Genomic DNA, 27001 nt, shown 5'->3' with positions numbered 1-27001 from the left:
ATTGCCACTTTACCCGTTTTTTCAACCAAAGATTTTGCGCATTTAGCGTATAATAGTAGAAAAACGTGGAAATATGCTACTCTCTCCTAGGTTACTCTCTAGTGAAAAAATACAGCACTCCCTGCATCCCAACCAAAAAAGTATAGTTTTTTGGAATTTAGAGGTGAATGAAAAAAACACATGTACCTAGTTAGTTCAGTTTGCATATAGAAAATGGAGAAAATATGTTTCAATTTAATTATGCATGCATGAGATCAACGCGCCAAATTGCGCATGCATAAGATTTAAATCCTAGAACGTCATTCTTTTTGGACAAATTTTGAATGCCAAGACGTCATTCTTTTTGGGATAGAGGGAGTATATGGTAATTTTTCCTCAAACTTTTCACATTCTAACTGTTGATATTTTTCATAATATACACAGGTTCAAAACCTTTAAAATCATATCAGAATTTTTTTTAGAAATTTACTACCATAATTTGATTTCTTTAATTTAAACTAATGACCAAAGCTATGTAATACTAAGTAACTGCGACTTGAGCGTGTAGCCGTTTACCATCTCTGTTTCAAAGGAAACACCTACTAAAACATGTGGAGCGCAAAGGAAATGTTGATTACCAATAGGTCCACAGGTATGCATATTCAGAATTGTCATTTGACAATAACTTCTAAAACCTGTGGACCGCCTAGAAGCATCTTTCTTCTCCAGACAGGGAATTAAGTACCTACAACTAGGATGTCGCGAAAAAAGGAAGATATGATGTGACTTGATGATGGATGCATTTGAACATTTAGTATGTAAAACCCATGGGCTGTGCAGGACGAGCATGTATGGTTTTATGCATTCAATCGATACAGGAGCATTCGTGTGGGTTTGCAATTCAGTTCCTGCCAACTGCATACCCGGGCGACAGGGAACTGAAACTGCTTGTGCAAGCTGCAACATTACACAAATGGGTCAAGAGCAGGGCTCAACATTTCAAAGAATGAAAAAGAAAACGTAATTTTCGGTCACTAAACTTAGGTAAATTTGAACTAAAGTGTCGTTACATATATTGGAGAAGCTTATGTGAGCACCCTTTGTATTAAAAGAATGAGGGTGAGAGTTTGATTCTAGCTATGGACACTATTTTTGCCAAAGTCAGGTTCGAGCTCTGGACACTATTTTTGCCTAATTTTACTTCCACTGATAAATGAAGTCCACCCGTTCACGAATTTTAAAATATAAGTTGACACATTTTATTACAGAGCTTGGGTAAGGAGATGGTTGCATAGGGACGAAGCAGTCTACACTTTGGGTCTTGCTGCAATATGTTGGGCTATTTGGAAGAGTAGAAACAAAACTTGTTTCGATAAAAAAATAATTAGAAACCTGATGGAAATCTTGATTCATGCTTGTGCCTTTATGAATTATTGGACATGTCTCTGCAGCTCCGACTTACAGGACAAGCTAATGGAGGGTGTCAAGATGTTGCTGGCTTGCGCGCACAAGGTGATGGTACAACAAGCTCCGCAGCAGGCGAGACTGATGCCATCTACACCAAGAGGGAGTCAGGAAGAAGAGGAAGAGAACTGATAGAGGAGAAGAAAACAAGGTCCGAAGAGAAGCTGACGGCATTCATCTGCTTGGCGCTTGCAGAAAATGTCTTTTGCTGTGTGTCTTTCTGTTAAGTTTCCAGTAGTCTTAAGGTGTTGTGTCCACCTCTGTCAAACCAGTGTCAACACCGAATTGAGGGTTCCCTGGGAATCCTGGAGGTTTAAAGTTTCACTAGTTTATCTTCCCGATAGATAGACTAGCCTGGTAAGCGTCTAATCGTTTCCTTTCTCGTGTAACGGACATGTGGAATTTCCGTGCTATGAATGGGAATAGGGTGAGCCCCATATGAAAAAAAAGTTGACATATTTCGTGATGTAAGAGAATATTCGCTACTGAATCAGGCTAGCTCTTAGTAGTTGGGACGTAGAATTAAATGTTTGATTTTCTTGAGTTTGAGATTTGTGTTGCGTCGTTTCTTGTTTTAGTAGAGGTTGAAACTTTGTTAATAAAGATTATTTCACTAAAAAGTTAAAAAGACTAGAAAACATGGTGAGCATTTGCGAGTGCATATGTGTGTCCGTGTTAACAAAAAAAAAAGGTCGAAAACACAGGGTGAAACGACATGTTGCCACCGATTGTACATAAATAATGATGCACATTATGGAATGCCTTGCTTCAACTGGATCATCCATTCATCGCTACCGTACCGTCCACAATTCCTAATCTTGTTTCTCTCACACAATAATCACCCCCATCCCTCTCTCCATACCTAGCACCAGCGTCGATTCGCCGCCCAGCTCTCACAATGATATACCTCCATCCTCCATCTGGTCAGGCGACGGCGGCAAAGGAGTTCGGCAGCACGCTGCAGCAGGTAGCAGCGGTGATCCCGAGGCCTGAGGTCATGGATTTGAAATAGAGGCCAACGCCAAATAAAATCTGGTTTGGAGAATTAAATTTTGATCATCTTTTGTCGTCTCAAGTATGATTGGAACTAGCAATAACGTTATTGGAACTGTGCTTCAAATTCTCTTATGCATATGCAGCATACCGCATACACAAACACCCAATGCAAGGAATTCTCTGGAAATGGCTTAGCTGAAACCTGCTGAAACTTGACCGGGTATCTGAGACCAACTGAAGATAAAATGCAACCGTTGGTTCTTGCTTGGTAGCCGCCTTTCCACATGACCACATCCTACACTTTGGGTCACTGTCCAAACCTGATCCATTTGTGCTGCGAGTTTCGGCGCCACGTATGCCTGTACTACCCCTTTGTTGTGTCTCCGTCGTGTAAAATATCTTGAAATGCGACAGCTTACGTGCAGAGAATGAAACCTAGAAATGATGACAGGCACACATTTCCGCATAGCAAGAAGGCAATTGAACATAGCCTCTCGAGATAGCTTGTTCCTATTTACTGTAAATTTTGTATCATACCTGTACCAATAAGGAATCAATTTGGCATTTGGTTATAAAAAAAGAACTACTACAAGTCCAAATGCAATGACTATTTGCAGATAAAGATCAACTTTCTGGAAGCGTCATTTGCATCACATCAATACACCAGTGTGTAAGAGGTACAAAATGCAGCAACAAAAACAAAAGAATAAAAACTGCACCAACATCTATAAAAATTTCATCATTATAACTAATGCATATGTGATCAGATCGATCGATCCACGTCGTATACATTCAACAAGCTAACGTGTGAAATCCTAATATTATAGTCACAAACAGGATAATGCAACATGTCATGTGCTTTCAAGATATTCTTAAATAGACGAATCGTTGCCATCTTTGTGTTTGCCATCTCCCATCTTAGTGGCCCCAAAATACATAAGCTGGTGCTGTGGTGCATAAGGATAAGATTTCCAGCTCTTTACACTAACTGAACACACAACTTGGCCATGGCTGCTCAAAAGGACATCGGGGCAGAACAAAATTCAGACAAATGAAAATGACCAAGATGTTACCTTCTCTGTTTTACCCTCGATTGTTCTTTAGTTCCTCCAATTACGAACTTTCCTAAAACCCTCTGTACTGTGCCTGAGATGCTATAGCAATATTTTCTCGTGCAGATCTTTTCGTCGAGTAGAACCGTCATATCTCTGTCAGTAGTTTTCAGCTTCACCTTTTACCATTGGAGACCAGTTCCACCTTCCAGACAATGAGAGACCATGAGCAGGTGCTGCTCATGGGTTGCTTGATCATTCCTTGTGGATAGGCATCGTGTTATTGTACACTTTCTCTGGATATGCCTCTGGCCCAGTTGTGCCTAATTCCCTTGTCCCCATCATCACTCAAATAATTTTGCCCCATTTCTTCGTTTCTTGCAATCTTGGCACATCTCTACAATTCCACGAGTCAACTTCAACAGGACGAAGAATCCGGAGGCGCCGCCGCTAGGATGGTAAAGAGAAATGCAGAAACCTTCTGATGATTACAATATTTCACTGACTAAAAAATACCACAGGCCCCAATCACCCCTTGGTGACCCTGTTCTTCGACAAATCGATTATTTAAAGAAGGGCATGTTTAGAGTGATGGATTATTATCTTTTTAGGATTTAATTCAGGTTCGCAAATAAGTATTAATTTTACATGCATGGCCATCAGTATGTCTTTGATGTGGCCGACCTTCTGTCTTTCTTCTTTTTTGCTACACGAATGATGATTTTGAAAAGAAATAAACTAGTAAAGTAGAATTTACCATTGACAAGGTCAACATATAGAATCTAAAAGGTAATGATAATCTAGAAAAAAAGTATAGAACTGAATATTAACAAAACAATTGCAAAAAATAGGTGGTTTAAGGGTGGATTTGGAATATAAATAAACCAAGATAGAAATTTAGGTTATTTCAGTTACTTCTAGCAAGCACTAATAGGCTTCACACACTGGAGCATTGTCGGACCATAACGTACTTTAACACAAAAAAAGGGCTAAAACCAAATGAACTAAAGAATGAAAATGAATTTTTTTAATACGATTGTGAAAATATAGGCCCTCATAAAAATGTAAGTAAAATCTAGTTGTAAAAGTCACCAGCCTAACCATTCGCAAGTAGGGCCCTCTGGCTCACTCCCAAAAAACACACACTACCGATGAAAAAAACTAAAGCAGACTAGTTAACGATAACCCTACTAGGTTACTTTAATTTGGCGAGCTATCAGTGATCAGGTCAATCTCCAAATCTATGTGCCTTTTTTTTTTCCAGATCCAAATCCGTGTGCTCAGCTCACTGCCACTCCAACCCATTGACAGGATGGCAGCATGAATGGTACCCAACCGCACCATTCGTGGCAACAAAAGCCCCGCGCTCCCTTACCTTTCTCCGTCCATGAGCAGTGAGCAACTGATGCGCACACCAAACCGCAATTAACTAATCACTTAATTAATCCTCACCCCAATCGCTTGCATAATCAGGACCCGCTGCTATACAAAGTTCCAAACCTCCGGAGCATTCCAGAGCACCAATCCGAGCCCCACCATTACTCCCCAAATCCCATAACAATTCCCTCCTCGCACCAACCCGCCGGCGACCAGTCGAGCTTAGCAAGAAACGCGCGCCAGGGCGCTGCGCTCCAGAGTGGCATCCCATCCAAGCTGGTAGCCGATCGACAAGCGAGCTGAGCAAGCATGTCCGCGGCGGATGCGTCAGCCGGGACTCCGGCGGCGACGGCGCCGCCGGGGCGCGGCAGGTGCTGCACCTCCGGCGCGACGCTGGAGCTTGTGGGCGCGTTCACGGCAGTGTGCCTGGTGCTGTACGGGGTGATCCTGTACATGAACTACCTGTACGTGCGCTGGAGCGGCAGCGACGGCGTGCACCGGACGGACTCCGGCGCGGGGCCGCCGGCGCGGAAGAGGCCCGCCGCCGGGATGGACAAGGCGGCGCTGGCGGCCATGCCGGTGCTCATGTTCAAGGCGGACGCGCACGGCAGCGGAGACGGAAGCGCCTCGCCCATGGAGTGCGCGGTGTGCCTGAGCGCCATGCAGGACGGGGACGCGGTGCGCGCGCTGCCCGGGTGCCGCCACGCGTTCCACGCCGCCTGCGTCGACGTCTGGCTCTGCGCGCGCGCCACCTGCCCAGTCTGCCGGGCGCGCCCCGCGTTGCCGCCGCCGCAGCAGGCGCCTAAGGCCGGTGCCAAGGCGTCGGCGGCGGGGTCCTCCGGCCGCCGGCAGCCGGACCTGGAGAGCCAAGTGTAGCGCGGGCACAGCGCGGACTGTGTGCGAGCTGCGTTTTGTTCTCAATCTGCTGTCTTCTTCTTCTTCTTCCTCCTAGAAGAGAGGTCATGGATGATTGCTGTAGATAGGCTCCCTGCGTACATAATTTTGGTGTCAATTTCTTGTAAATTGTAATGGGACTAGGACGCGAGGCGCGCCTTGCCGCGCCCGCGCTTGCTACGCGCGGAAGAGCTGGGACGTGCATGGATCGGTTGGGATACTGGATACATGTAGAGAATCCTATAGAAGAGAGATATGGCACCAAATTTTTAGCATTTTTCACTGCAGAATTGATATAATAATGAAAAAGTGGGACCCACCAAATAGGTGGGAAAAATTGAATAGATGGAACAAACCAAGTTCCCAATGTTTCTTTTTTGTTAAATGAATATGAAACATGAGCGCGGGGCCGGCGTGGCCACTAGCCAGACGCAGCGCACGCCCCCGCGGCGGCCGGCGCAACGTATGGGAGTGCGAGGGCTGATGCGGCCGGGCACAACGCACGAGCCCCGCGGCGGCGCACGGCCCCGCGGCGGCCGCGAAGCCGGGGTGGCGCACGGGGGCGTGGGGCTGGCGTGGCCGGATCGGTGCAGGGGGTGCGATGGCCGGCGGAGGAGGACGAAGAAGGAGGTGGCGGCGGCGGCGGCAAGAGCGACGGTCGAACCGCGCTGTATGGGCCAGCCTACTTGCTCGATTTCTTCAAGAGGCCACGACGAAGCGTACGGCCGGCAGCAGCTGCTCCCATCGCCTGAAGCGGACGCAGTGTTTGGATCTCTAGTCCGGACTAAAATTCATATCACATCGAATATTTGAAGGCTAATTCGTGAGACGAATCTATTAAGCCTAATTAATCCATCATTAGCATATGTTTATTGTAGCATCACAGTGTCAAATCATGAAGTAATTAGACTTAATAGATTCGTCTCGCAAATTAGCCTCCATCTGTGCAATTAGTTTTGTAATTAATCTATATTTAATACTCCTAATTAATATCTAAACATTCGATGTGACATGAGTTACACCCTAAAAAAGGCAGGCGGCAGGTCTCCGTGGACATGTGGCGCGAGGTGACAGGCGAAGCCGCGCTGAGCTCTCCGAACTCCAATGCCTCCAAATCTTTCAGCGATATATCTAGAGGGTGTTTGGGTCCGTGGACTAAAGTCTAGTTCGTGTCACATCGAATATTCGGATGCTAATTATGAGGATTAAATATGAGCTAATTATAAAACTAATTACACAGCTGGAGGCTAATTCACGAGATAAATCTATTAAGCCTAATTAATTCATCATTAGCAAATGGTTACTGTAGCATCACTTTGTCAAATTATGGACTAATTAGGCTTCATAGATTCGTCTCGCAAATTAGTCTCCATCTGTGCAATTGATTTTATAATTAGTTTATGTTTAATACTCTTAATTAGTATCTAAACATTTGGTGTGACAGAAATTTTAGGACTTCCTGAAGAACCAAACACCCCCCCACACACACACATGAACAATGGCTGAACCATGGCATGTAATTCCTCCCGTTTGTGCGTTGCTTCTCAGTGAAAATCTTCTCTGAAATCACTCTGTATTATAATGCCAATTAGCATTTTACAACAATTTTTTGGAGGAACACTAGCTTTTCAGTTTCTGTGTCAAGATTATTCTTCTGAAAAATGTCCGGAAAGTTTGTTCGCAATTGCCTGAATGTCAAGACGTTCCTCAACCCAATAATCATATCTACTTTATTGTATTTCTCTCTGTGTTCCAGAAAGCATCCAGGTCAATGTTAGTTCACTTGTTCCCCCAAACCTTTTCTGGATCATCTAATTGACCCCAGAGATGATTTCATCTTACTCAAATCCCTTGATTCTTCCATCAAAACCTGCACAATTGAAGTGGGAGTTATTAACCAAGCTGACAACAAGCAGTTAGCTACCTGCATCCTGGATAATCAGGTGGATAGCTGATCCACTGCCTGGCTAAAGGGGAGAATGCAATACCACTGACTGATGAATTATTTTAGTGCATCGTTCACTTGTGGCCAGATCGATGAGATTGAGGCATCAGCAGCACTGTCACAGCGACATCAAGTGTTTGTTTACCCTTGTGTACGGCATAGGATACTCTTAAGCCATTATCGACAAAACAGCATTTGTACCCACCAAGGACATTTCATCATTGAATAATGTCGATTTATTTTGGGGCAAAACAGCCTTTAAACTCGAATCTAGGAAGGCAGGCGGTCAAGTTTGTCAAAATAGGGGTCCTATGTAGGATCAGTTTTGCCTTGCCTGATAGAACCAGAGAATAAGATCACAGAATCATGATTATATCATATTTTGAAAAATACATATATTTTATATAGAAATAAAATATATTGTGAAAGTTAAGGCATAACATTTATTTTTATAAACAATTTATTTTGTAAATTTGAGTGCACTTATTCTCCTTAATCAAACAATATTTCATCATAGCTCGTTTAAAAGGTCCATGAATCAATTATTATATTACTTAGTATATTACAACATGTTGACTGAACATAAACTTAATTTCTCATAGTTATTACCTTATTTTATAATATGTTTACAAAGTTTGTTGTCAGGAAATGCTTTGTAGGATCCTATTAATCCTATGGGGCTCAAACAAAGTAACAGAATTCTCACCTCAGATCATATATGATAATGTGGAATTACAATTCAAAATGGGATCATAATTGTCTAGCTGGCATCGTAGGATCATCACACATCTGTATGGGATCCTAACACCACGGTCTTCAAAATACAATTTTGACTAATACTTTTATTACATTAGAAAAAAAAGAAAAAAATATACTTTTTAGGAAATTATATTTCAAGACAAATATATCCATATAATTTTGAAAGTATTCAAACTTGACATATCAAAAGTAATACTCAAAAATTTTAAAATTATTAGCTCAAGACAACTCAGGACATCATTTGTGTATGGCCGAAGGGAATAAAACAGAACTACCTTTACCCACAAGGCAAAGCTGGAGTGATGGAACAACTTATCTTCGTATCATGTGCTGATTCAACTCCAGCGTTTACCTCCTTGTAGAAAAAAGTTCAATAACTAAAAAGCAAAGTCAACATCTTGGACATCAAGAGGTCAGAAGCCCGTCTTAATAATTGTACGAAGTAAGAAAGGTTTCCCTCATCTGTTACACTACCTCCTTCCTCTGTTTAGGCCATACTTTTGACCAATGTCCAATCAGGTGCTTTTCTCTCCACTCTGTGATCATGGATGTCACACCACTTCTCTAGTTTTCAGCCTCGTTTTACTCACCTAGTACGAGTAGCCATCGACCTCCACCGGTTTGATGGCCTCCAGCAGCTGAAAAAGGTGAGAAAAGAACCGCGGACGGTACGGTGGACCAGTACATCCACAATGGACACTCATGCTCCACTCAGTTTCACAGGGTGTTTGGATCCATGGACTAATTTTTAGTTCAGATCACATCGGATGTTTGAATACCAATTAGAAAGACTAAACGTGAAGTAATTATAAAACTAATTGCATAAGCCGTGGCTAATTCGCGAGACGAATCTATTGACCTAATTAATCCATAATTAGCATATATTTACTGTAACATCACATGGTCAAATCATGGACTAATTAGGTTTAATAGATTTGTCTCATGAATTAGCCTTCATTTATACAATTAATTTTATAATTAACCTATAATTAGTATCAAAACATTCGATATGAAGTCCCTGTAACCAAACACCCCCAAAGCTTTCCCCTAATTGCAAATTTATGAGTTTTTTATGGACAAGTTTATATATATGTAGAAATATGTTTTTTAATTATACACCTATAGATTTTGTCGATTAAAACTCATGTGTCTATGTGCAAATAGTACAGATCAACCATACTCGTTCCACTACATACACCATCGCTGGTAGGTGGTTCCACACTTAGTACAAAGTCATTGATGACATGATAAAGAACAAATCCATGTGTATGTCTTTAAAATTAAATTTTAAGAATTACATGAATCAAAATATTTAAGAAACGCATGTGGTGGCATCTATTGTCAGGAAAATCATATTTAAGCATGTCACATTTAGAGGTGCCCATTATAGACTTACAGGGGAAAAGATAATGGCAAGTCCGTTGGGTTAGGCATCAAGATCTACAAGGTTTGAGAGGACTGATTCAAAAATACCCTTTCTGTTCCAAAATTTAGGTCGTTCAAGTTTGTTCTAAGTCAAACCTAGATAACTTCAACCAAATTTATAGTAGAAATATACCAATACTCCCTTGAAGCCCACCAGACTCCGGTGAACTTTGACCTAAGTCCTAAATCTCAATGGTGAACTACTCAAAAAAAGAAAGAAGTTATTTGGGGCGCGGCATGGAACGAGAAAGAAAATAGAGTGCCGAGGCAGTGGCGGATCTAGCCTATGAGGTTAGGAGGGGCTCTCTCTTCTTCTCCTTCCTTCCTTCCCTTACCTTCTTCTTCATTCTTTCTAAAAAAATCAAGGAGGGGCTAAGGGGGACTCCATTGTCCGAGCGGCGGTAGGGGGGCTTGAGCCCCGCCTGTCCCAGCACTAGATCCGCCTTTGTGCCAAGGGCCCGAGGTTCAATAAAACGCTCCAAGCTTAGCATTTCCCCCTTTTTTTCATATAGTACTTTTTTTATCTATACCTAATATTAAAGTGCGGTTGTTTCTTCCAACCGTCGTGATTATTTTGCCAAAAACCCTCGAATTTTACTGAAATCAACCCGCAATCCAACTCTATCATCGACTGTTTCATCCATCCATCATTGACTGTTGACGTCTGTGGCGGAACCGCCCAAATTAACCTGACTAAAATGCATTGAAGTCGCCTGACACGCGATTATGCACTTTAAGCAAGTCAACTTGGTTGACCGTCGGATTTCATCCGATTAACCACATAAACAGGATCGAGAAGCATTGCTCACGTGAAGGTGAGTAGCACAGAGGTTACAACATTCCATCACGACAACAAGTTCCATATTTTATTACATCAGAGTTTTCGAAATTCAGACCGAAATTTGCAAGGTTCGAAGTCAAATAGAACTAGCGAAAGCTAAACGTCGATACATGACATCACGACGGAGCCGATCATGACATCAAAAATTCCTTCCTTCGCCGTCCGAGGAGGGATCCCACTCGACTGTCCAGCCTGGAGGAAGTTGGGCCGGCCAAGTGGTACCAGCAACCAAACTATTGGCATTACCTGAAAAGATTAGCCACAACAAGGCTGAGCAACTAGTACTCAGCAAGACTGACCCATCGGGAAGACACGACCGAGACCTAGACATGCAAGGCCTTCTGGCTCTGGGGTTTTCTTTGCCAAAGCGTCTAAAGTCAGTCCTTACTTTCAACATTTTAGCTCATGTTCTACGTTCTTTATCCAGTCTAGATTAGCAACTTATGCTAAACAAGCATGATTTCCGAGCAATTACTTAACAAGCATCAAGATTAATATCATCATCATGTTCCATCTTTACTCAGTGCAGAATAGCGATCAAGTAGTCCCAAACTGTGAGAGGCAGACGAATCGATTCGAATTTATTAACCATGCATGGCAAACCTAATCTCACGACATCCGCGCACCATGAAGGGTCGCTTCATTTGTCCGCCGTCCCCATCGATCCCTTAGGCACGTGTCAGGGCCAACTGCCTTTGGCGTGCAATGCTCCATAATCCCGGCCTCTGCCGTACTATGACCGCACTTGCACCCACATGATGCACCATGGGAACGACGTTCCAAGGACAGCCGGAGGGTATGCCACGCCCCAGTTCAATCAGGTACTAGGCTTCCCCATCTCATACTAGGTATGAGATTAGTACTTTCAAACACTTGATCACGAACGCCGACACGTTTCGACCTTAGTCCATTTTCATTTAGACAGACGGGGCAATCCACCAAGTATCGAACATAAGCCTGACCCCGTCCGTCGTCCTTATAGTTGCGACATAACTGGAACATTCAACTCCTATAACTCGCGAGTGATAGAAAATCACTCGACTTTTACCGAAACCTATTAAGCATTGCACCACTCGACCTTAGCAACTAGTAATCAAACAAGGTAATAAGTTTATGCATCTAAGGTTTCATTACAACTCCTAGAAACGTAAATGCGCAATCAAGTAATCAATAAGTGGCATGAAAGTAAAACAGTGAGTTCATGCACCGGGGCTTGCCTTCAGGAAAAGCTTGCGGGTCCTCGGGGTCTTGCTCTGGTTCGGGCTCTCCTTCGAAGGGGTGCAGCTCCTCGGCGGGGTTTTCTTCCAGTGCCGGGTGAAGCTCATACGTTCCGTCGGCGAGATTCAACTCTACACGGAAATGCAATGCAGGGGTTAAACATTTTAGATGGTTATTTCAACACACTCATGTTTTAACTCGGACACTTGTAGCAAAGCTACAGGAAAGGTCAGGAGTTCAACTTCTATTGGTGGGGAACAGGATGAAAGGGTCTGATTGGGAGAAACTTATGGTCTGACCCTCAGATTTAAGGAAAAACCGTACCGAGGCCCTCAGACTCAACACAGAGAAATCCCCGGAAAAAAAAAATTCACCGATACCCTCGGGTCAAAGAAAAAGATGCAGCCGAGCCCTCGGGCGAGGCGGAGAAAGGGTCGGCGAAACTTGGCAGGGTCGGGCGAGATGAAGGAAAAAGGGGTCTGGCGAGCCGAACGAGAAGGGGTCGGACGAACCGAACAGAGAGGGGTCGGACGAACCGAACAGAGAGGGGTCGGACGAACCGAAACAAAAGGGGTCGGTCGAAACGAAACAAAAGGGGTCAGCCGAGACGAGACACAAGGGGTCGGTCGCTTACCTCCAGGTCTATCGGTGAAGCCTTGGGGTCGAACAGGAGTAGGCTGGGGCGGAAGGTCGTACGCGCGAAAGCTTGGGCGGCGGCGAGACTTCGACGGTGCTCCGGCGGCGGTGGTGCTTCGACGGTGCTCCGGCGGCGGCGGTGCTTCTTGCGGACACAAGCAAGCTCGAGTACCGCGCGGAGGAGCGGGCGGTTGGTGAGTTGGAAGAAGCGGCTTGAGCGGAGAGGGGAACTTTCTCAAGAGTGTGGTGGCGAAATCGCCGGAGTGTGGGGTGGCGCAAAGGGGTGAGCTCCACGGAAGCTCAACGGCGGCGCAGAGGAGAAAGCGGGGGCGCGAGTGCGGGCGGTGGCAAGGGGTGGCATTGCCGGTGAGGGGGTCCCTTTTATAGGGCCGGGGTGGCACGAAGGGTCGAGGCGGGGCTCCGGTGGGGAAAGGATAAGCCCGGGAGCCGCGAGTGCGCAGGCAAGGCGGCCATTGGCCGGCGGCGCCATTGGGCAGAGGAGGCGGAGCTCCGGGTGGTCTTCGGCGGCGATTGGCCTTGGGCGGCGCGCGTCTGGGGCTTCCGGTCTGTCGGGCGGGTGAGGTGGAGGGCTACCGTGGGGGTTGGGCGAGCAGGCGGAGGCGCGGGACGCCATGGTCGTGGCAGCTTTCCCGGCGGACGGGCGGAACGGGGTTGGCGGAGCAGAGCCGTGGCAGGCGGAAGGCGACATGCGCGCGGCCGGAGGTTGGCTAGCCCTGTGCTCGCTCCGTCCTGTCGCGGGCGCGGGTTGGGCGCCGTGGCTCATGTCCTGTCGCTGTCGCGCTGGTGATAGGGCGCCGGCGAGCTGCCGGTGGCCGGCGGCCACGCGGCGCGCGGCGCGTGAGCAAACGTGCTCTGGCGCGCGGGCGTCGAGGCTCCCTTCGGGCAGCAAGCCTGACCAGCTTTGGGGAGATCTTCCTCCGGATCTTTCAACACAACTTCCGAAACTCCCTTAAACAAACTTGCTCAACTCTGATCGTTCTTCAAACTTTGTTTAAGGCATTGGTTTAGATCGTGAAAGGATTCAAAGATAATTCATGCCAAGGCTAGCCAAAAATCTGGAATTTCAGACTTAGGATTTTTAAGGCATCAGGAGTGAGTTGACTGGTTTACCTCACTTTGATCGGGGTTTTGAACAGGTTTGGGCCCGATTTGGATCTGGGTCAGTGTAACAAAGTTGGAACACACTCGAGGTACTACAACTTTCATTCAGGCCCTGATTTGAGTTTAGATTGGAACTCGGGAGATGAAAGCTTGCAAAGATGGAGGAAAACTCGAATTCCAGGACTTAAGAGATTTTTAGGATCCTTTAGTAAACCGGTTTTGGATTGCTATTTTTGACTCCCTTCCACTCCGAATTAGTCAAAGTGTCTTTAACAAAAGTTGTTTGAATTAAAAAGTTTTACAACTCGTACGTGGGCAGAAACTTAAGTTTGCATATAAAATTTCAAGCTTTATTCCAAACTCCAAAAAGAGCTTCTTAGGGTTATAAGGGTCATTTCACTTCTTTAATCAGGGATTTATCACTGGTTTATAGTGAAAAGTACTTAATTTAGGTAGAGTTGTTACAACGTCACCTCCCATTCCATCTCAGTTCCTGCATCAACCGCGGACCGCCCCCGCCCCGCTTACGAGTTCAAATCTCTATCTGTTATCCTGGTCTGCAAGCTCCCCCTTGCCCCATCCGTTAGCCGACCGCACGGCGCTCGTCACCTCCCTTCTCCTGCTCCCTGCGCCACCTATCTGCGTCTCACCTCCCTGCATGAGGATGCGCGACACAATGGTAGGAGATCGAATTTGGGAGCTGCAGCTGCACTTGTCAATCTGCAGGTGGATTGGGGCTTATCTGATTACGTTGCTTGATGTGAAATACAACTAAGAGGGATCAGAGAGAAGGAAGATTTGTCTTGTGTGAATTGGTTGCTCGACCCGGATTTGGTGGTGCTCGCGTGTTCCTGCTAAAGGAAGAGGAGCAGGGAGGTGTTGGCTTTACTACCACCTACCGAATCGAGCATTGTCGGCGCGAATCAAGCTGCAGGCTACAGTAGTCGTGGAATCGAGCACCGCTGCTATGGACCTGCAGCTCGACCACCGCCCCTCAACAACTCTTCCTCCCTGCCTGATGTGCTCCTCCGGCACTCTGCCATGTGCCATGGGCCAAAACACCGAGGCCCTTGACCTTCTGGCCCCACGCGCTGGTCCGCTGCAACCGCGGTGCTTGCCAGCCAGGAGAAAGAACGCGACAGAGGGGAGGCAAATACTGGGAGTTCCAGCTTGTTGGCCTCCACCGGCCCCGGCACCTTGCTCGCCAGCGCTGCTCACAATGGTGCCGGCCATCGAAGCGGCGGCGAGGCATGCGCATGGACGGACGGTTCACAATTGTAGAAAATGGACGGTGAAAGCGTGACAGAGATAAGACTCAACATATTTACATGAAAGCTCCCGTGTGCTGCTGACTAATCCTAAAATGCAATTTTGAATAAACATCTTCAAAAAGATCCTAGGTTTCTTAATATTTGAGTAGAGGAATTCGTATTTCATAGCTGCAACAAACATATATTATATGTCATCTTTTTCGATCATATCAATTAAAATCTAACAGTAAATGAGTGCCCCATCATTTTTTCTGAGTATAATAATCATGTGATATATTATTTGGACAGATATATAATTATTTAAGTAGTTTATTTTAAATTTAATATTTTTGTTCCGTGCAACGCACAAGCATATTGGCTAGTGATTTATAAAATATTGAGCGACCAAATCTTATGAAATGTAACTCCATGGATATATAGAAAAATAAAGAGTGAACGATAGAGCATAGTAAAATCAATAAGTTTACACACTAGTCTTCTTTTCCACCTCACCTGCGTACTCTCGAATTGCACACAAGTGAAGTAACTCTCCAGTCTCCTCCACTGTCCGAAGTCCAACTGGAATACAGGATTTCCGAATTTGTCTTGTGCCCTTGTCACCGCCCCGGCATCAATCAGCAGCGCCGTATCACGTGCTGGTTGTTGGCGTTGGCGCGCCCAAATTTGGCGCAAATCCTAGGGACGGGAGTCTCCCAAACCGGGCAGAAAATTTCGAACCTTCCCAGAGGCCAAAGAGGCAAAGCCCCACCGCTGCCGCGCCCGCGAGGCGGCAGACAACTTTTGCAGCCTCCGCCTCCTTCCCTCCCTCCCTCCCTCCATATTCGTCCTCGCCAGTCACCCACCTCCGCGCTCTCGAATCCAAATCTGAAAAACGAGTACACACGCCCTCCGCTTCCAAAGATTCCCCGCAAACTTGAACGACCCGTGGAAATGGAATGGGCTCCGCCATTTCCCACTTCCCACTCCCTCCCAAGCCCCAAAATTTCAGAGCCATGGCGGCATGCCCTCCTCCCACCTCCGCCCCCACGACCCAATTACAAATACAAGCGAGCGCCGCCTCCTGCTCATTGATCCTCATCCGGTCATCCCATCACGCCCTCTCCACTCCGCCGCAAGATCGCCTATCCTGCCGCCTCCACCCGAGCACCCTACGTAGCTCGAAGGGAATCCAATCGACCCGTCCCAGATGGCCGTCCTCAACCTCGGCTCCTGCGGCGGCGGCGACAAGGAGAACGCGCCGCCGGCCGCCGCGCGCGGCATCGCCGTCAAGATCCACGTGACGATGAAGAGGCCGGGCGTGGGCGGCAAGGCGACGCGGAGGCGGCCGCCGCTCCGCGACATCACGGGCCTCTTCCTCGCCGCACCGTCCCGGCCTCCGCCGGCCGCTCTGCTGGCGCTCGCTGAGGCAGAGCTGCCGGAGGCCGTGCGCGCGCGGGCTGGAGCCCCAGACGGGGCTGCGGCGAAGCAGGGGAGGTACTCGCTCAGGAAGGGGTTCAGATAGCCGGGAGACGGCAATGGCACATCATCATTCTTCAATTTTTTCTCTCTCTTCCAATTCTCCTGTATGCGCAACCGACTCAATTGCGTGTTGGTTGATTCGGGCGTGGATTCTTGTCACACAGAGGTAGGAATAGGATTAGGACAATTGAGATGAATTTGTGGAGCACAAACCGATTCAATTGAGCTTGGCGCCTTCTTGTCTGTGATTTCTTCGCTTCTGGCCATCCTGGCTTGAGTGCGAGGACTGCGAGCGGCCATTGATGGATGAAACATGGTACATGGAAGCTTTCGAGACCGTCGAGGTCGAGCTGTTCTTGTGTGCGGCTATGAACTGAACTGAAACCCCTCCCTGAGCAGCAGGACGCTGGATCTCCGGATCTCCTCTCAGCATCAGGCCTCCGCTATCCGCCATGGGATCGAGCAAGTTTGACCTCCACAATGGTGCGGCCCCGAGCAAAATTCTCTTCCATTTTGCATTTTTGGTTGACGGGTGAAATTGCTTTTGCAAAAAAGGGTGCCGATTCGGCAGTGCCAGTCACCTCCTCCCTGAACCGTTTTGGGAGGGCTAGCCTGCCAGTGCTACACCGCCAAGCACTGAGTCACTGACAACTGAGCGTGGTATCTGCTGGTTTTGATGCCAGAAAAAAAAAAGTTTGTCGTCAGTTGAATGTGAAAACTGTAACACAGTCGCAAACCATCTTAGTTCAAAAAAAAAAAAGTCGCAAACTGTTTTGTACAATTAAGCTCAGCAAAACGATACTGCCTGTGATGTACTCACTCTGGGCCGCTCAGGAAAGCAATTTCACAGGGCCTCAAACCCGTTGGATGGGGCGTGACAGATTCAGGGCCCTACAATACCTTCCCCCCTATGGGCTTGTTAGCTAATGATGAGGTCGTCGGCCCAAAGCGACTGGACTTGATTCGGTCGCTTAAGGCCTAATAAACCTGCGACGCAAGGCCCAAGTAGGGAAGAAAACAAGCAGATTTCCGAAAGAAGTTACCTTACACACCTTTTACCGTTTAAAATTCGTACTACAGTAAATGGGAGAACAAAAAAGTGTATGAAGAATCCAACAAAAAAAAATGAATGGATGGATGATGCAAAGATCTATGTTCGTGTAAAATTTGAGATGCAATAAAAATTTGTACAAAGATATGAAAAGGTAAAATCGGCTGCTGATTTTACTTTGTTTTTAAATCTCATTGCGCAATTTTTGTTCCATCTCGAATTTTTGCACGAGCTTTGCATCCTCTACCTGTCCATATTTTTTGTTTGATCTTTCAACTTTTGGTTGGTTTTTTCATGCGGGAGTATGGGAGCACCTATGGACAGAGCCTGCACTGGACTACTCCCTCCGTCCCCTATTAACTGTCGCTTGTCGCTTGGGAACCGTGTTCCCCTCACAATCCCGGTTCCCAAGCGACAATTAAATCGGAACTGAGGGAATAGGTAACTAAATTGGAGACTCTACAATCTGGCCAAAAAAGCAGAAGCCTTGTGCGGTTGTGCCAGCCACGTTCACCGAGCCAAGAAGACCCAAAGATACTTCTTGTTGTCAGTTGCCACTATGCCAGGGCGCCAAGCCGAAGCCGAGAGATTTCCCTTGCCGTACTGATAAGGCCGTAACAGTGCGCGCGCGTGCCACGGCCGCGCGCCCCTCGCAACATGTGGTCGTCGCGGCCCGGTCGCTGCGCATCAACCAATCACCGGCCGCCCTCCCCCCCTCCACCAGGGACACACACACATATAGCCCCGGGGCTCATCCGCAAGCCTGTGGACGCCAGCGACACAAGCCTCGCTCGACACCTCCCCCAGCAATCCGATCCTCCCTTCCCTGCAGCCATGGCGGCCTCCACGGCGCTCTCCACCGCCGCCAACCCCACCCAGGTAAGCGCCCAGCTTCCTCTTCTACTTCTTCTGCGCCTCGCTTCTCCTCTCTCCCCTCCCCTACTGGCTACTGCTGTGACTTTTTTTCCGAGAAAGGCGTGCTCATCGTCTTTGCTGTATGAGTTCGTTAACGCAACGTAGAAGTTAGAACTGAAAGAACATGGATCATACTACCTACAAAGTAATGGAGTAGCAGTGTAGCACTACTATATCGATTTCACTCCTGGTTCTGATCCGTGGTCCACTGGATTTACCTGACGATTTGACGAACAATTCAAATACGTTGTAGACACTCATTTGTATCTGGATTCTGGAGTAGTTGACCACAGAATCCAGGTTTGCTATACATTTAATTTGCAGCTCGATTGATCTGTTATCTATGTTTAAGTCTGGATCACATATATCCGTTTGCATGCGATGTGCGCGCCTGCAATGGCAGCTCTGCCGGCCCCGCGCTGCTTCTTCGCTGGGCAAGCCGGTGAAGGGCCTCGGCCTCGGGATGGGCCGGCGGAGCATCACGTGCCAGGCGGCGAGCAGCATCCCCGCCGACCGCGTCCCCGACATGGAGAAGCGGAAGCTGATGAACCTCCTCCTCCTGGGCGCCATCTCGCTGCCCACCGTCGGCATGGTCGTCCCCTACGGCGCCTTCTTCATCCCCGCCGGGTAAGCTGCCTAGTCCTGTCTGTCACCGGCCGGCCAGCAGCTCAACGGGTAATAATTTGCAGGTCCGGCGGCGCCGGCGGCGGGACGTACGCCAAGGACAAGCTGGGCAACGACATCAAGGTGGACGAGTGGCTCAAGACCCACGGCCCCAACGACCGGACGCTGGCGCAGGGGCTCAAGGGCGACCCGACGTACCTGGTGGTGGAGCAGGACAAGACGCTGGCCACCTACGGCATCAACGCCGTCTGCACCCACCTGGGGTGCGTCGTGCCGTGGAACAGCGCCGAGAACAAGTTCATCTGCCCCTGCCACGGCTCGCAGTACAACAACCAGGGCAGGGTCGTCCGTGGCCCGGCGCCCCTGGTGAGCAATGCATTTCATTCATTTTGCTTCCTTGATTCTAGCTGAATGATATGATCTGCCTTCATCAATTGACTGAATCTGATCTTGGTTGAATTGCTCATCTGATCGGAACAACAACAGTCGCTGGCCCTGGTGCACGCCGACGTCGACGACGGCAAGGTCCTCTTCGTCCCGTGGGTGGAGACCGACTTCAGGACCGGCGAGGACCCGTGGTGGAAGGCATAAGGGGGCTTCCTCGATCTTCCTGTCTGTCATCAGCTGCTCGTAGCCTTGAGTTCCTGTGTTCCTTCTCTGAGGGAGGGCTATAAATTCACTTACTCCATGCCTCCAAACTATTACATATGTACACAACACACTGTATGAAACAAGAACACCTCTGTTTCTCATCTCTGCATATACAACCTTTTTGATTGAAGACTCTAAAATCTGCTGGAATGGAATGATGACCATTTTGCAATGCCAGTAGCAGGTCATCCGCTGAGCTTCGCATCTACATTCATTTCAATATGAGCGACGGCGATTTTTTCTGTGTAAGATAATACAGTTGGTGGTCTGTTTCTATACATGTACAAGTTCCTGGTCTTTCTATACATGTTACAAGTTGCTGCACTCCTGTCCCTGTGAGCTAAACTCTCAGGCAATGGAAATCAAGAACTCTTCAGGCACCAAAATCGCTTTCTCATCAAATAAACTATAAAGCAACCTCTCTGCATTTTACTCAGACTCCAGAATTGTTGGCAATGGCCAAGGTGAGCTCCCTGGAACTCACACCCACACGCACACACACTTTGAGCTGGAGGTAGGAGGAGATAGGAGAGAACAGGGCACTCAAACACTTTGCTGCTGAACTGATTAGAGCTGCAGCTGCTTTTCCTACTTTATAGAACCAAAGGTCAATGTAGATTACACAAATACATGAGTGATTCTACCAACTATCTACCTACTCTTAGTATTACAAAGTGACAGGGCATACTGCCCTTCTACTCATGGCACTGCTGCTGGGTACAGCAGCAGGTAGCCGGCTACAGGGCATGGCCCAAAACATGGAATTTCTTACTGCTCCATTGACTCTAGCAAAAGGAAGAGAGAAGCAAGTGCAGAGCAATCTACCAACAAGAATTAGGGACCAGTGAAATCATGGAAACAAAATACCGCCCTAAACAATGATACCACACATGTAAACAAGACAAGCACGATCTCCAAGATCGAAAGCCAGAACGAACTCAGTATACCAGTCGATAAAAGCAAGGAAAATCCAGTGTACCAACTGTTTGGAATTGAGCTTGCACAAAACGAGATTACCAAACAAAACAAACATCTGCCAGCACAAGTGCATTCGGCTCAAACACTCGCTCAAAAGACATCAGCAAATGAACAGCAGAAGGTACTGATCTGCAAACAGAGTAAAAGAGCCAACATTCGTGCACCAGTCGAAGCAAGTCACCGTTCCATCCCGCCTATTCACTAATGTCCTAAAAACTTAGAAAATAGAGTGATGAGTGAAGCCTGCAAACTAAACAATTCATCCCAACTAGAAGTGTTCAAGGCAGTTTGCCATTTATTGTAAGAACACATGCATTTCACCATCCTATAAAGTACAACAACATGGTACGTAGAACCCAAAGGATACATTCGATCGACATCTTTAATTCTTTGACCAAATCTTATCAATCTCCTTCTCGAACCTCTCCATCACTGCCTCCGGCAACGCCATCGTCACAATCACCGACTCGTCGCCATCCGAATTCACGCACTTTGCGTTGAAGCTCACCAACGGTGACGGCGGCATCGCGACGCCGCCGCCGACCCGCCTTGCCCACCCGAAGTCCACCTCGTCCTCGCCGAGGCGCGTCCAGTCCGACACCATGTAGGTTTCCTCGTGGTACGTCGCCGGGGGCATCTCGCGCATCGACGCCATGAAATCGGCGGTGGACCTCACGTGCTCCTCGCTCGTGTCCGCCTTGGCCTCGCGCACGAGCACCACCGCGTGGCCCAGCGGCCTCCCGCGCAGCTCGCCGGCGTCGGCCTCCACGACGTGGAACACGAGCGCGTTGCCGTAGTAACCCGGCGGGATCCGCACCCACCTCCGGCGCACATTCACGGCGAAGACGAGGACGGCGCGCTGGTCGTCGGCCAGGCCCCACGCCGCCACCCGGCACCGCCAGAGCGCCGCTGTCAGCAGCTCGAACCTCGTGCACGACGCCCCGAGGTCGTCGTACCCCGCGACGCGGCCTCGCAGCGCGGAGATCTCCGCCGGGCCGAAGAGGAAGTGCCGGCACACCACGCTCGCCGCCGGCGGCGTTGCGCCGGCGCCGGCGGCAGGAGGGTCCTTGAGAAGCAACATCAGCTTCCGATGCACGTAGCCTGTGCTCGGCGGCGCGCGGGCCATTAGCAGGTGCCGTTCCCACACGGGCAGCACCGCCGGAGCGGCCTCGCCGCGTGCCACGTCGGCTACGGCTCTGAGGAACTGGATCATGCCGAAGCCGTCTGCGATGCAGTGGTTGATCCGAAGACCAATCGCGAATCCTCCACATTGGAACCTTGTCACCTTCATGCAAACGATCAAGTAGAAGTTGTGGCGGGGGTTAGTACGATTGGCTTGCCGGCCGGGGACGCCGACGATTATCTGTTACCTACCTGCATGAAGACGATTGGCTTGCCGACGACGACGTGAGCGTCGCCGGCGTCGCAGAGCAGCTCCTCGACGCACGGGTACGGTGGCAGCAGCGGCGTACCGAGCTCCTCCAGCCGCACGGCGGCGTCGGCCTCCACGAACGCCACCCCTTCTCCGTTGCAGCTCACCGCCAGCTTGCCCCCGGCTGTCTCCTGCATACGGCCAGCGACGGGGTAGTAATACACCAGAGCCTCGCCCAGCGCCGCCTCGATGGCCGCCGCCGGGTCCTCTGGGCCGAGGCCGTCGTCGTCGCGGACGAAGAACTCGACCAAGGGAACATAAGCCCGGTTGCCGGGGTGGTCGTCCATGTCGGAGAGGGTCTTCGTCTCGCATGGCGTCGGACATGCTGGTGCCACTAGGTGGGGCTTGCTCCGGCGTGCTATGATGGTGACCATGGTTTGTGTTAGGTGAGATGACGTAAGCGTGGACGATGGTGCGTAAATCTTGCGTTTGGTGGATTGCTTAGTTGGAAACTTCGAGCACATTTAGTTTATATATAGGCAAGGACAAGAAGCCTAGGTTCACTTTAGATGGCTTTGATGGACACTTGCACAAGGACTATTGTGTTTGGTTGAATGTACCAAATCGTGTACGTAAAAATTCATTTTTAACAATTCTATTATCGTCTGAGTTTGATTTTAACCATCTAACTCCAAAACCAAAAATTTTCAACCACCCAACTATCAATACCGTTCACAATTGATCATCTAACTATTTTGGTGGGTGATTTTGCTGACGCGGCCGACACCATGGCACCACGTGGCAGTTGAGCCTACATTGTCCGCATTGTCTTCTTAGCCTCCATGGCTCTCCCCCTCCTCTCTCTCCTGCATGATATGGCATGCCCACTCGCTGGCCCACCACCTCCCGCCAAACCCTTCATGCGCTGCCATGCGGGGCATCACCAGGTCCTCTGAGCTTGGCTACGATGGGTATCGTGCTGCACTTCACGGCCTTCTGCTCGAAGCACCGCCATCCTTCGCCTCCACCCTAGAATCTCCTCCGCCGCTGGTTACGCAACTGTGCATAGGCAGGTTGCCCCTGCCCCGGCTGAGCATATACACCACGCACGAGCCGTATGAAGGCACCACCGCATCGGGGCTGAACCCACGGAGCTTGCCTTGCCACTTGGGCCATGCCGCCGCTATGCTAGGCCGGGTGCCTTGGTGACCATCCCAGCCCCAGCTATTAAGGCAATCTCACCCACCATTGTTATGGGTTCGCGCCCTGTCTACCTGTCGAGCTACTCCACCACACCCGCTCCTTCCCAGTGCCTAGGGTTCCACTTCCACTCGGTTAGCAAAGAGGGAAGAGAGATGGGATGGTGAGGAAACAAATAAATCCATGAGCGAGAAAGGGAGAGATGAGGGACAGAGAGGGAGGGACGAAGAAGATAATACTGACATGTGGACCCTGTTGGAATATGTCAATGTTCCCTACCATATCACGGTTCCTGTAATCATTTAATTGATCATGTAATCAGCTAGTTTAGGCAGGCTAGTGTAGGATTGTTGTTTTCTTGTTTCTGTATCTTGTACATCAAGTAGCTCCTTGTACAAGCCACACCGGGGGTTGTTCCCGACCATATAAACATGGAACCGTGGCCCCAAAGGGCATCACATTTTCATCCAACTCACATGGTAATCAGAGCCCGGTTCTTTACCGAGCTTTCCCATGGCCAACTCAAGATCCTCCAGATCGTCTGTTGTCGCTTCTTTGATCGGCTGTCCGGTCATCGAGCGGCTGGCGAGGAACAACCATGCGATGTGGAAGGCGCAGGTGTACTCCAAGGTCCTGCCGCCACCCAAGACCTTTGCTAGGATCCTGCCAAGCCAACCGAGCAGGAGCCAAACCCAAAGTATGATCTCTGGGTCATCAAGGACCAACAGGTCCTGAACTTCCTCTTCGCCTCCATCTCGCATGACATCCTCATGCAGGTGGCAGCGGTGTTGACGGTTGCTGAAGCCTGGGATGCAATTGACGCCATGTATTGAAAGTGCATTTGGCCCCCTGAGTAGGTTTTGGTGTTGATGACATGCATAATTAAGGAATCGAGAAATTGACAGGTTCAAATGTTAAGAAATGAAAAAAATGCAAGAAAGGACCCCAAATTTGTTTGAAGGACGGTGTTGAAGCATAAAGGAAGATTTTTATAATTTCTATTTTTGAATTTGAGTATAGGAACATCGTACTATAAAGGGGGACACGAATGGATAGCTTGAAGATATCAAAGTGCTTATTTGAGATGCTAACCACCTATGAGAGACACCACTCACACACTTGCACGTTTAGTTTCTCACAGTTTCTGTGAGTGTTGGAAGTTCCGATATGGGGTCGGAAGTTCCAACACCTGCTGAAAACTTCCGACTAGGGGTGCTCAGCAGATTTAATTGAATAGTATTGGAAGTTCTGACCCTATGTCGGAAGTTTCGATAATAGGCACCGAAAATTTCCAGTAACTTTCAGCAGGGGGTTCCCAACCGTTTTATTTGAACTGTGTCAGAAGTTCTGACAAGCACATAATAGAACTGCAACGGCTAGTTTTTGAGGCTCGGGTATTTATACCCCCTCAGCCCCCACTTTATTTGTTGGTGACCAACCACGAGACAAACACCCCCTTGAGCATTCAATACTCCTCCCCACTCCCTCCTTGAGCTAAATCTTTGAGAGTTTTGAGGTAGGGCTTGGGTGAAAGAAGGATTTGAGGTGTGTGACTCAATCTTTGAGTGAGAGGTCAACCAAGTTCATTTCAAGAGCACTTGAAGCATCTTCAGCCTTTGATTCGTGTTTGTTACTCTTGAAGCTTGCTTCTAGACGGTTCGGTGTTGCCCGTTTGAGCACACTCTCATTGTGGTGCACCCGAGAAGTTTGTATTGCCCATCCTCTTGGAGGATTCATAGTAAGTGACTCAATCTTCCTTTGTGGTTGATTGAGAGAGGTAAAAGGTTAATGAGGACCCGGCTCTTTGTGAGCTCCTCAACAGAGACATAGCTCCCTTTGTGGGAGTGAACTTCAGTAAACAAATCCTTTGTCTCGCGTGCTTATTGTGTTCTTCAAGTTCTTGTTGACTTAGAGCTTGATTTGTGCCGATCTACTTTTTGGTGAAGTTTCTCTTGTAAAGATCACCTGCAGTAGTTTCTATATATCATTGCTGAAGTTTTGATTCAAATAGATTTTGCTGAAACCTATTAGTTTTTGAATTTCGTAGAGTAGTTATACCGGAACTTCCGACCCTGTCGGAAGTGCCGGCACAGCGTCGGAAGTTCCGACCCATTTAACAGCGCTGCGAAGAATTTTCAAGTTTTAAAGATCGAGCCTATTCACCCCCCTCTAGGCATCACACGATCCTTTCATGTATGCATTCCAAACATGCGCGCGTGTGATCAACACGCGCATGGCGCTTGCAACGACGCAAAAAGGGAGCAGCACCATGGCTGAATACTTTGGTCGTATGAAGACCCTGGCCGATGAAATGGCGTCTGCCGGGAAGTAGCTGGATGACGAGGAGCTCTCCTCGTACATCCGGGCCAGGTTGGATCTCGACTTCAACCAGGTTGTCTCCACCATCACCGCACGGACTGAGCCCCTAACCCTAGGTGAACTTTACACCCAGCTTGTTGGTTTTGAGCATCATTTAGATTTGCTGCAAGGTGGCGGCTCCAACTCCTCGGCGAACCTCACTGCCCGTGGAGGACGCGGTGGTGGTACTAGGCGACAGGGTTTCAATTAGGGATCCAACATGGATGGGCCCACCTGTCAGCTGTGTGGCAAGGAGGGGCATACTGCCATCCGTTGCTACAAGCTCTTTGATGCTTCCTTCCAAGGTGACCCTAAGAAGTCTACTTCCTCTACAACCTCCTCGGCCTACAACATCGACACCAACTGGTACATCAACACCGGCGCGATGGATCATGTCACCGGCGATCTTGAGAAGCTCACCATGAGGGACAGGTACCAGAGAGGTGATCAAGTCCACACTGCTAGTGGCGCAGGTACGGAGATTAAACAGATTGGTCATAGTATTGTTCATACCCCCAATCATGATCTCATCTTAAACAATGTCCTGTATGTCCCTCAGGCCAACAAAAGTTTAGCCTCTGTTCATAAACTTGTTTCAGATAATGATGCTTTCTTTGAATTTCATCCGCATTATTTTTTCATCAAGGACCGAGGAACGAGAAGGGTTCTTCTGCAAGGTAGACGTGAAGGAGGCCTCTACCACTTGAAGTCTACCCCAAATAAAAGGTTGCTTGCCTCCGTCAAGTTGTCGTCTTCATTGTGGCACAATCATTTTGGCCACCCCTTTTCTTCAATTGTTCAGTAGATTCGTAATAAAAATAAACTTCCTTTTGTTTCTGAGTCAAACAATGGTGTTATTTGTGATGCATGTCAACAAGGCAAGAGCCATCAATTGCCTTATCCACATTCTTCAAGTGTGTCTAACAATCCCCTTGAACTTATTTTTTCTGATGTGTGGGCACCGGCACCAACCTCTGTTGGGAAACATAGTTTTTATGTGAGCTTCATTGACGACTTCAGTACCAGTGCTCTAAACTGGTTCAATTTTTCCATATTTCACGTGGATTTATCTCTTGCATCACAGATCTGAGGTTTTTCGTTGCTTTCACGATTTCTAGAACCTTGTTGAAAGGCTCTTTGATTGAAAAATCCTAGCTATTCAAATGGATTGGGAAGGTGAATATCAAAAACTGAATTATTTCTTTCAGCACATTGGCATCTCTCATCATGTTTCCTGCCCACATGCATATCAACAAAATGGTTCTGTTGAATGTAAACATCGTCACATAGTTGAAGTTGGGCTCTCACTTCTTGCTCAAGCCTCTATCCCATTAAAATTTTGGGATGAAGCATTTATAACAGCCACATATCTTATAAACCGACTCCCTAGCAAAATCATTCAGCATCAAAATCCT

General features: G+C 48.1%; 3 protein-coding genes and 1 non-coding gene across 5 annotated transcripts; 3 read left to right on the top strand and 1 right to left on the bottom strand.

The window, feature by feature from the left end:
• The first annotated feature begins 4749 nt into the window (after positions 1-4749).
• On the top strand, positions 4750-6106 carry LOC117843498 (RING-H2 finger protein ATL39). The gene has a single exon (XM_034724108.2). It carries the CDS (start codon positions 5178-5180, stop codon positions 5742-5744), a length of 567 nt encoding a protein of 188 aa, XP_034579999.1. The 5' UTR covers positions 4750-5177; the 3' UTR covers positions 5745-6106.
• A 12100-nt stretch (positions 6107-18206) lies between these two features.
• Positions 18207-19808, top strand: LOC117861978 (cytochrome b6-f complex iron-sulfur subunit, chloroplastic). Of its 2 annotated transcripts, none has more exons than XM_034745494.2 (4): positions 18207-18367; positions 18807-19030; positions 19093-19393; positions 19514-19808. In XM_034745494.2, exons 1-4 carry the CDS (start codon positions 18323-18325, stop codon positions 19616-19618), a joined length of 675 nt encoding a protein of 224 aa, XP_034601385.1. In that variant the 5' UTR covers positions 18207-18322; the 3' UTR covers positions 19619-19808. The 2 variants fall into 2 exon arrangements, with proteins under 2 accessions (XP_034601385.1, XP_034601378.1); XM_034745487.2 differs by having other exon boundaries at positions 18210-18367; positions 18756-19030.
• Positions 19809-20647: 839 nt separating this feature from the next.
• LOC117861967 (acyl transferase 1) lies at positions 20648-22552 on the bottom strand. The gene is made up of 2 exons (XM_034745478.2): positions 22031-22552; positions 20648-21941 (listed from the first exon to the last, which is right to left on the bottom strand). Exons 1-2 carry the CDS (start codon positions 22550-22552, stop codon positions 21039-21041), a joined length of 1425 nt encoding a protein of 474 aa, XP_034601369.2. The 3' UTR covers positions 20648-21038.
• A 3005-nt stretch (positions 22553-25557) lies between these two features.
• On the top strand, positions 25558-25696 carry LOC117841763 (small nucleolar RNA Z247). The gene has a single exon (XR_004637350.1). It is a non-coding gene; the product is annotated as a small nucleolar RNA Z247 (small nucleolar RNA).
• Positions 25697-27001: the final 1305 nt, after the last annotated feature.

This window comes from Setaria viridis, chromosome 1 (assembly GCF_005286985.2).
Source record: "Setaria viridis chromosome 1, Setaria_viridis_v4.0, whole genome shotgun sequence".
Classification (NCBI taxonomy): Eukaryota; Viridiplantae; Streptophyta; class Magnoliopsida; order Poales; family Poaceae; genus Setaria; species Setaria viridis.
The sequence above is the reverse complement of the archived record's forward strand: the minus strand, read 5'-3'. Positions and strand labels throughout refer to the sequence as shown.